Raw genomic sequence first — 11409 nt, forward strand, 5'->3', positions numbered from 1 at the left:
CTAAAGGTCACAAAAATCAGTTCTTTTTAATTTTCTCCTCTCATGGGCTTCGAATTGTTTTCGAATTCATTAACATAACATTTTCTACAAATTTTGTCCGTAGCAATTTTTTCTACGTTTGATCGTTTTTGATATATATGGCGATGAATGTATATTCGACCGGGTTTTTACATTGACCTTGGCCTTTCCCATGTGTGGCTAAGCTCCTCGCACTTAACACCCTCTAGCTCGAAAACGGTTAAGGGTATGAAAAATTGCTTCAGCCAAAAGTAGTATAGAATTTTATTATCTGCAACTTTCATAATGAATATAGAAACGATTAGAGGCACAGGAAGGGGGATATTTTAAAAAAATGCTTATTTATTATCTTTAAACTGTAAGATTAAGAAAAACCCCCTTGATTAGTGTCAGATTAATGGGACAACACTGTTTGCAGTACCTGCAAAACCGAGATTAACCATCCTTATGAAAATCTGACCCGCTCGAGTATCTACAAGTAACGATTTTTTTTGCATTTTCAAAGGACCACTGTCACCTTGCGTCACGTTCAAATTGTCAGTCTTTTGAAAAGTAGCTTCCTTTGGGTCCAAATGGATCTCGCTCATTCATAAGGAAAAAAAAATTTGAGAAAAGATCTCATTCGGTTTTCTATACGCTGTGGTTAATAATAAAGCATGAAATATAAGATGGATCGGCCACCGAATGCGAAGTTGCCCGAAGCTGGGCATTTTCAGTACTAATATAATCGACAAGCTACGAATCGAGTGACGTAGCTCATCATTTAGCATTGAAAACTCTCAGCTTCGCTCAACTTCGCATTCGGTGGCCGATCTCCCTTAATATTTCCAAACTAGCGTGTCACGTATCTATAACATGTAGATCTGTGCGATTTCCACTTGTTCTATATCTTCGATTCGAAATTTCAATTATATTGCAGCTAGGTTTATCGAAGGCGGTTCAGTAAAGGTCGTGAAACTCCAGAAGGTGGTTTACCTACGGTGAGTAATAGGAAGTGTAATCTGAATTACACTATCTGTGTTTCCTCTGTTGCATACAAATTCCTTCTTACTCGGAAAGTTCCTTCGATGAATATTAAAAATCCTCTCATTCGAATACTTCAATCTATAACGGATTCTTGAAAAAAAACTGACGCATCTTTCACTTGAAAAATCATTTCAATTAAATCTGACCATTAGAAATGGATAACTTTGGGTAGTTCACAATTACAATAACTTGCCAAGGGAATTATTTGAATTGCAATATCACAAATACTTATTTTACATTCAAAAAAAGTTATCAGTGATTTCAAGATACGAAAGTACTAAATTTTAGGGAAAGGAATTTGAGATGTTTTACCAATTTTATAATATTCTTCTAGAAAATTTTTTTGATCGATTCGTATTTGTTCCAAGAGTCATTCCTTATTAGGTATCCAAAATAATGAAGAATAATATCCTCATTACATGAGAAGAATGTGATCTTTGTCTGAAATATCGTAACCGTTCTGGCTTTGAGGAAACTTTTAAGTCAAATATTTCGAAGAATATTTAAGTCGAAATGGGAAGAAGGTTTCTGCATGATTATGCAGAGTGATATTTCATTGAATGGAATTCAAATTAAAGAGAAGCAATGAGTATTCTTCGAGCTCATTTTTCAATTCAGAAAATTCTTATACCGGATGACCCATATAAAACGGAAAACGCCGAGATAATCTATGTCAATTTTTATTTTAAGGGGTGCATTTTTTGATTGTATATTTATGGAACGTAGAATTTGAAAATACATTGGTGAATACAATAGTCTACAGGGTGCTTCATGTGAAATAATCGAGTTGATCCATTTTCGGTATCTATCACCGGAAGTCATAAATCGTAGAAAATATTTAAAAAAAAGGTCCTTGGCATCTTTGTTCAAAGTTGCAAACAGATCCGATGTTTACAGGGTGATTCTGAACTCGAGGCAAAAAATTGAGGAACGTATATAGGTTGCTATTCTTGATAAAAAAGATAAATAAATTTTTGGATATTGCCTTGTTTAAAAGGTATAAGTGTTCAAAATTTCTGCATGTCATCAATTTCAAACTTTAATAGCTGATAAAAATACAGAAAAACTTAAATCAAATGTTCAAAAATGCCACCATTAGCTTCGATACAATGCTTGGCAACGAAAAAGGGAATTGTACACTAATTGCATGTTTTGCCAATTCTGCGTGGATTCGACTGCATTAATAATTCGTTCCATTAATTGTTCTTTATCATTTCCATTGCGTAAAGTTGTTGTTTCAAATGTCCCCATACAAAATAATCCAAAGGATTCAAATCCGGTGATCTCGCTGGCCATAGCACCTTCGATGAGCGTCAGAAAACACCCGGCGAGATTTTTGTCGTGTATTAGGAAATCTCATGTTGTACTCCCTACAAGCTTTTAATGAGCTGCCACTACAGAAACCGCACACAAAAATAATATCTGCATATTCTTCGTTAAAAAACTGCATGTTTAAAAGAAGGACTAAACCAGCAAAGCAATTTTTGAATTGGCAAACAATAAGTTTTTTGTCACCAGGTGAGATTCATTTCATTTATTTCTAGGCCTACTGTAATGTATGAAATTTAATTGATTGCATACAGAAACATTAATGTCCAAAAACTCGGAAACGAAGCCTCATCGGCCAAAATTTTTTTTACGTTTAATCAAGAATATCAGTCTCTATATGTACCTTAATTTTTAGCCTCGAGTTTTGAATCACCCTGTATGTTACGGCTAAAGATAGGTGTGAGCATAAACTTAAGATAAGCCGGCTATGACTTAGGTTTATATTCGGGGACCGGCCTAATGTGCACATTACCCAAAACGGAATGGCTAAAAATATATTCGATGGACACGCGGAGGGGTGATATCTTTTGAATTATCGGATATGAGACTCAAGCTCAAAAGAGCTTGTTCGTCTCGCATTTTGTCATGAGGCGTTTAGATTTTTAGATTCGCTAATAAGATTACGTTGAGACACAGTAGAAACAAATATATGTTCATTCTCAATTTCTCAACTGCTTAAAGCCCGTTTGCAACAGCCGAGAATTCTCTAGAAAATTTACTCGAGATATCATGCGCTGTGAATTCTTTACCGTTACATACGCACTTTCGGTAGAATTCTCTGTTCACTTGCATACAAAATAATCTCTGCCGTTTTCTTACCAAAATTTGGTAGAGAATTCTCGGCTGTTACAAACGGGCTTAACAGAATGCTTTTCTCTTCTATTGAAAATATGTAAAATTCATACAAGAAATGCATTCCATTAATAGTTTGATTATATTATTATACTATTTCTTCAAATTTTTTTAATTGCCCAAAATTTGCTCCCCTCAAGCCTTGCCAATACTTTTCTTCTCTTCTATTATCTTCTACAATTTTAGCCGATGGGATGTGGTTGGTTACACTTAAGATTAGCCGGCTAAAGATAGAAGAAACTCACATTAGCAAATACCCAAAGCTAAACCTGAGTGTAGTCGGCTAATCTTAAGTTTATGTTCACACCTATCTTTAGCAGTAACATAAACATTGTCCCACGGGGAACTTTACATACTCCTGCCATATATAGGGTCTACCATCAGTAACATCAGCATCACGAAATGGCCAATTCATCATTTTTAATTCACTCTTACCGAAATTTCATTCGACTATATTTTTTCTGGTACTGTATTTCAGAATTGAATGTTTTTTTTTCATAATTTGCAACACTTTTTAGCATCTTTTGTATTATGTATACCGACTATGGACTATCATATTTCCAGCGCCGTACTAAGAAAATTCGATTTTGACTGTTGATGTGAAAATGACCACCCTAGCTATATTCCATTCTCTGAATTTTTTTTTACATCAATTCGAAATGCATAATCACAGAAATAGAATTCAATCATTCAAATTTCTGAACGTTTCATAATGATCGAACGAATCTAAAAAATTAGTGAATTATTCGAAAATTATAACATTCATCTCATCGATTCGGGAGATCATATTCTTTGAATGTTCTCATAAAATTTCAAAATTTGAATTTATGATAGTGAGAAAATCAATTTGTCACTAATCTGCGTATTTTCATAGCTCCACACTCAACCTAAGTGTTTCACTTGTAAAATTCTCAATAATCATGCGTATTTTAGCAATTAAATTTTGCGATCATGAAGTGTGGTGGTCATATTGAATGGCCCCCACGATCTCCAGATCCCCATAGATTATTTCATTTGGGGACATTTGACACAAATGGTTTCTAATGTAAATATTGAATCAAGGGAGCAATTAATAGATAGGATTATACATTTCACAAATGATATCCGCAATGATGGTGTGACCATAAGAAAATGTGTGGAAACTGGTGATTTCCACTTCGAGCATCCTCTGTGAGTCAAAAGTATGTTGTGAGCTTACTCACCTTTTTTCAAACAATTATTAATTTATGTGTTTTTCGAGGAACTGAATATTAATTTTGTTTATAAAATTGTTTTTAACTGAGTTTTCTTGAATGCATACATCAAGAATCGACAACATACAATGAATTATCGTCATTATTGTCAAGATGTAATATGATGATAAAATTGTAAATGAAAAAATATCGAACATTTATTTTTGGTTTTCTCGATTATTATAAAATGTTTCATGAAAAAATTTCTTGGATTCAAGCTACTCTGGTTAGAATAACAATGAATAATTCCCATAATGTTCCTGTATCTTCAGATTTGTTTGATCATTATAACACGTTCAGAGGTGTGACAAGAATCTGAATGATTGAATTCTATTTCTGTGTTTATGCATTTCGAATTAATGTAAAAAAAATTAGAGAGTGGCCTATAGGGTGGTCATTTTCACATCAGCAGTCAAAATTGATTTTTCCGAGTACGGTACTGGAAATATGATATTCGGTAGACATAATCCAACAGATGCTAAAAAGTGTTGAAAATTTTGAAAAATCAATCAATTCTGATATACAGAACCAGAAATAGGTATAGTCGAATGAAATATCGGTCAGAATGAATAAATCATCCTGTATATTGGCAAGGAAAGATAGGAGACATTTCCAAGTAGCCATTTCGTGATTCTCATGGTTGACCCTATATGATATGGTAGGAGTATGTAAAGTTCCTCGTGGGACAGCCTGTATATTTCTTCACCTGCATAGAAGATCATTAGATTAATTTAATAGTCCTTTATTCTTCATTTTTGGTAGGTAGTTCATTAAAGAACGGAAAACAGTGGTTTAAGTTTCGTGGTAATTACGAATATAGCATGCTTCAAATATAGTCATACTGCTGCGGAAAAATATTATAGAAGTTATTCCATTTGTCACCTCCTGCGTTTACACGACTTATTCTATGAACTCGTAATATAAGAAGTAAGTGATACACAAGTTAAAAGAACAATTTATTCTCATTCCGATGGGAAAATTGAATACATTTAAATAGTACTAAGCTTTTGAGAGATCTATATTCTGTTTCCTCCCAGTAACTCTTTGTAGTTGTAGTATATAATAATTAACTTTATTGAAACAATGTTGCAAAGGCCTAACAACCTAAGTCTTCCTCTTATATTTTTTAAAATCTGGTAATAGTCCATCGGTGGAGTTTTTAATAATGGTTACAAACAAACAAATGGTCTACTCCACTATATATTTAAATTATGCACTATGCATTTCGGCAAGGTAACTTGCCATCATCAGGTGCTCTAAAATCAAACAATTTGTCAAACAAATGAAAAGATCTTAAATTGAACAAATTATAACCTACCGATGCAGTTGTTAAGACGTCAACGATGTAATATGAGCAAAATGGAATAAAAATAAACAAAATCATCAAGAAAACACACTAATAACGACATCTATGTTTAACAATTAAAATCAAATTAAACATATCCACAATCACACTTTTCAACAAAAAGGGGAACATGCGAAAACACACGCATTAAAGAAAGAAAACCTAGATGTCGTCCCGTTCTTCGATATTGTCTAAAATTACAAAAATGAACAGTCCACGAACAAACAAAAACAATAAAACAATGAAACTCAGCAAAAATCAGGCACCTCGTATAGAATTGAAAAAAGTTGAACAGTCAAAGTTAATCTGCTCGTTACCTTGCCGAAATGCATAGTGCATAATTTAAATATATAGTGGAGTAGACCATTTGTTTGTTTGTAACCATCTTATATTTTTGTTGAATAAGATAATAATATCAAACTGAATTCTGGAGGCAATTTGAATAATCATGTGTTTTTGATTTAGAATCGCTGCCTTTCATCCCACATACATGTTATTCGGGTACGACGCTCTGCAGAACAATAGCAGCGGATTGTGAAGAATATTATAGGAGGAAGTTATGCTGCTGTGACAGACATGTTTTGAGATTGTGTAAGTATTCGATAAATATTGATATACGTAAAATATACTTGTATTTGTCAGTATCGCCTAGGTTGATAACGTGCGTTCGAGTAATTCATCGTCAAGCAGGCTATGGAATTTTGAAGGTTGATGTTCTGTGACCAAGGGTAGTTCCTATTGATAACTTGAGAGAAATATTTTTTTCGAATAACGAAAAATGATTTTATTTCTCTCTTTAGTTATAAATGATTTTCAAAGTAGTTTTCCTTCAAAAAAATTGTATATATACTCCATTCACATTTATTTTAGCAGTCGGTTGGCCATGAAATAATTTTCTCAAGTTTTTTTTAATTAGAACGGAGTAAGGTTGGCACTCATAAAATGTCGTTAATGTCATAACGCCGTTGACACAACTAATATCAATTTTTATTACGAAAATACCGAAAGTGATTGAAAAAAGAGACAGGGTTTCAGGAAGTGCTATTTAGAATTCAGGTCCGCTCATTCAAATAGTTATATCCTGATATTCTAAAATCCAATTTCCTTCTATTGAGAGACCCAAAAAGGTGGTGGCATTTGAGAATTTTATGTTTGAGTGAATTAATGCGAAAGGTTTACTACAGGATTGAATGTCATCGTAGAATAATTGATGTTTCTATTTTTCATTTGACTTGCCCTATACATTGTAAATGTCTTAAGGTACCAATATAAAGCTAATTATTATTATTATATCAATGTATTGAGATGAACAGCCACAAATACGCGGCAGTTGTCCTGTTAATTGTTTATTCATGTGAAATTTTTCTTCAAAGGTGAAGTCTTGATCTTGAAACTTCCTTTAATTCCTTTTACTTCCATTGATGCAAGATGATTTTTGTTGAAGAATCTAACATTCTTGTAATTATCTGGTAATTCTTTCGGGAGATACCCATTCCCAACCACTGCATCATATGCATTTCATCTTCCGGGTTAATATTTTTGAAATCTACAACTGATGTAACGTATTCAAACTTTACCCAAAGAAGATAACAAACATTAACTTTCCTCAAGCTAGTGCATATCTTGATATTATACTGATCTCTTGTATTTTCCATGCAAATAACTGAATTTGGTATGCCTTCAATCAGTTTGTACCTATAAACTTCAATTATGTTCGTCACATATTTTCCGAAGAGATTCGACATTGTGATAAAATACGTAATAACAGAAACTTTCACGTAGAACGGTCAACATAGCGTTGATTTAAAACCCAAAAATGTTTTGACAAGCGTCATAACCCCACATTTTCGTACTATACAGAGTACAAATGTGTCAAATTTCCATGGCCAACCGAGTACTAAAATTAAAGTGAATGGAGTATACAGGGTGTTTCATGAGTCGTTGGCCATAGACCAATGGGAATGCAGGTCATCCAGGCCTTTCAGAAAACTTGATTGTTATGTATCCTAAGGCTATTAGTTTCGGAGATACGGGGTGATTCATGAATATTGACCTAAATTTGCGATATCCATAACTCTGGACTGCGAGGTCCGATTTCGATCAAATTTTTTGGGTTTGTTCATTTCAGAAAGCTCTTCCAAACAGTTCATGAAATATCAATATATTCAGGGCAGTACTCAGAATATCACGATTTTTCATTCAAGCCCCAATATCTATATTTCTTACATCCCTTACAGAAATTTCGTTATTGCCATGAAACATAACATAACCCATTATAAGGAATTCAGTTTTCACTTTGCATGGCACACTGGTCACAAGGGAATAGGCACCGGACGAATTCATATTTTATGTCATTTTTTCGAAATGCGGTCCTGTTTTTATTTCCTCAGTGATAATATTTATTGTCCTTTGCCGAGATTCTGAATTATTTTAAATTCTATTCAATTTCTTCTTCATTTTAAACCCTCAGCACATACTGAGTGTTCGTAAAAAAGTGTTTAAGAGTATGCAAAGTCGAGCCGTGAATTCTTTTGAAATTATATATATAATTCAGATACAAATTATGTAAACCATCTTGGAAAATGTAATCCGTAAGTGTATTTGCTTCATTACACACATGAGTATTAAAATTTATTCTTCAACAATGAAAATGTAGGTACTATGATAAGAGACGTTCGAAATGGAGTTCTTCTATCAGATTATTTATTGCCCTTCCTACCATATCTGGATTTTGTTCCACTTCTGCACAGGCTTCTATCCACTGCCGCAAATGCTCCCGTGATTTCAGAAGTAGTTGAAACTTTTTCAAGCACACTGAGTGGGAACTGAGGGTTTAAAATGAAAAAGACTTGAACAGAATTTTAGAAAATTTAAAATCTCGACCGAAGACAATGAATAATATCACTAAGGAATAAAAACAGAACCGCATTTCGAATAAATGAATGAATGAAAACATAAATTCGTCCGGTTCCTTCATTGTTGTTTTATGGAAGAAAATAGTAAGGTTATAATTTTTCGGAAGAATAAATTTCAATAGTTATGTATGAAGCAAGTACACTTACGAAGTACATTTTCTAAGAAGGTGTACATCGTTTGTATCTGAATTCAATATGTAATTTCAAAAGAATTCACAGCTCGACTTTGCATACTTTTAAACACTTTTTCACGAACACTCAGTATGTGCTGAGGGTTTCAAATGAAGAAGAATTGAACAGAATTTAAAATAATTCAGAATCGCGGCGAATGACAATAAATATTATCACTGAAGAAATAAAAACAGGACCGCATTTCGAAAAAATGACATAAAATATGAATTCGTCCGGTTCCTTTTCCCTTTGTCATAAAGTCACATAAGTGTGCCATGCAAAGTGAAAATTGAATTCCTTATAATAAATTATGTAGTTTTTCATGGCAATAACGAAATTTCAGTAAATGATGTGAAAAATATAGATTTTGGAGCCTGAAAGAAAAATCATGATATTCTGAGTACTGCACTGAAAATATTGATTTTTTTATGAACTGTTTGAAAGAGCATTCTGAAGTGAACCAACCCATAATAATAAATTTTGATCGAAATTGGACCTTGCATTCCAGAGTTATGGATATCGCAAATTTAGGTCAATATGCATGGATCACCCCGTATCTCCGAAAATAATAGCCTTAGGATACAGAACAAGCCAGTTTTCTGAAAGGCCTGGATGACCTGCATTTCCATATTGGTCAATGGCCAACGAACCATGAAACACTCTGTATATTGATTATTACAACTATAAAGATATACCTATTCATTTTATATCAAGAAACACCTTACAGAATTTCAAATATAAAATTATGCCCCCACCCCAACATCACCCCTAGAGCCGCCACTGCAACGAGCTCGATGAAATTTCGAGATTTATAATTTATCGGAATATTCATCTATTTGGATGTGTACGATGTGTTTGATGATTTTTCTGGGAGATACACGTGTCGAAAGTTGTCCTTCGAAAAATCCCGAAAAAGATGAGGGTCAGTTAAAAATTCGTCAAGACCGAACAGTTGCACCAAGTTCGATGAAATTTCGAGATTTATTTCAAGAAGAGTTGCTCTTTCAGAATATTCATCACATTCAGATCTAATATAATTTTTCTGGGAGAAATGTGCTATCTAAAAGATGCGGTCAGTTGAAAACTCGTGAAGACCGAAAGGAGATTTATTACAAGAAGAGTTGCTCTTCCGGAATATTTATCACATTTGTTTCTACGATCTACGTGTCGAAAGAGCTCCTTCGAAAAATTCCGAAAAAGAGGAGGTCAGTAAAAAATTCGTCAAGACCGAACATTTGCACCGAAGTTGCTGAAATTTCGAGATTCATTACTAAAAGAGTTGCTTTTTCAGAATATGTATCACATTCAGAAATCTACGATGTTTTTTCTGGAAGATATACTTTTTCGAATATCGAAAAATGATTTTATTTCCCTTTTCCAATAAGAATAAGCATAACATATAGCTTATATTATAATTATGAAGATATACCTATTTTATATCAACAAACACCTCTCAGAATTTCAATTATAAAAATATGCCGCCCCCCCCAAATCACTCCTGAAAGCGCCACTACTGTCTGTGGCTCAACGTAATTCTTACCTCTAATCATGTTCCCAAAATAATAATGAATGAAAAGGAAAAGTTAATACTAGCAGATTCCATAATAATTTCTTTCAACGTGCGAAAATAATTTCTTTCATTGAGTTAAATATTAAATAACAAAAGAATCCATAAAATTCAAGGTGACTGGCAAAAATTTCAACCGCAAAGAACCGTCAAACACATGAATCTTGTAATATGGATAAATCACAGTGAGAGTCTCAACATTTGATGTGGCCAATGCTTGATGAGAATCTATAACTAAATAAAAAAAACTGAATTACATGAATTTCATTAGAATGAAATATAGCTGATTCGATTAGATATTATTCTTTTACGCATCTCTTACCAATAATCACAAATGTCTATATATGTATGTTCTTACTCACTCAGGCAGAGCTTCAAAAAATGATTAATCACTATTCATTTTTTCAGGGAAACAAAAACTGATGAAAAGGAACAACTCTACTCGAAGTGAATTTAGATTTCATTCGCTTCACCTCATGTTCTTGAATATATTATTTTTAATTTATTATCCAAAGATTCTTATTTGATGTATTTTGTTAGTACGTATTAAAATTAACAGTATTATTTGACCTTAAAATGTTTTAAATTATTTGTTAATTCATTGTTACATAAATGAATAAATGTTCGATATTCTATATATGTTCTGAACTGACATCTTCGTATGAATGTACAGGAGAATTCATGGGACACCTGTCTCATAAATTTATTCATCAATTCCTAGGAAGTACTACAGAATGTAAGGCTGCTCCTAGACTTGTCGGGTGGTTATCAGTATGGAGTGTTTACCGCTTGGCAGCTCACGTTATTCGTGATTATCGTTATAATTCAATCAGGATATATTAATCACGTAGGTAGGTCTTTTGATCTGTTTATACTTCTATACATACGCTATCCTCTTGGTGTTTTTGTGTTTTTCCTGTGAAGATGTCACTTATTGAGATATTTCCAATAAGT

General features: G+C 33.2%; 1 protein-coding gene across 1 annotated transcript in view; it reads left to right on the forward strand.

Moving 5' to 3' along the window:
• Nucleotides 1-11090, forward strand: part of LOC123307376 — a 34090-nt gene extending 23000 nt beyond the window's left edge. Inside the window, exons 4-5 of the mRNA XM_044889658.1 lie at nucleotides 6268-6393; nucleotides 10864-11090. Of these exons, the coding sequence (XP_044745593.1) occupies nucleotides 6268-6393; nucleotides 10864-10982 (245 nt within the window). The 3' untranslated portion in view covers nucleotides 10983-11090. The remainder of the gene's footprint in view (nucleotides 1-6267; nucleotides 6394-10863) is intronic.
• Nucleotides 11091-11409: the final 319 nt, after the last annotated feature.

Source organism: Coccinella septempunctata, chromosome 2, assembly GCF_907165205.1.
Source record: "Coccinella septempunctata chromosome 2, icCocSept1.1, whole genome shotgun sequence".
NCBI lineage: Eukaryota > Metazoa > Arthropoda > Insecta > Coleoptera > Coccinellidae > Coccinella > Coccinella septempunctata.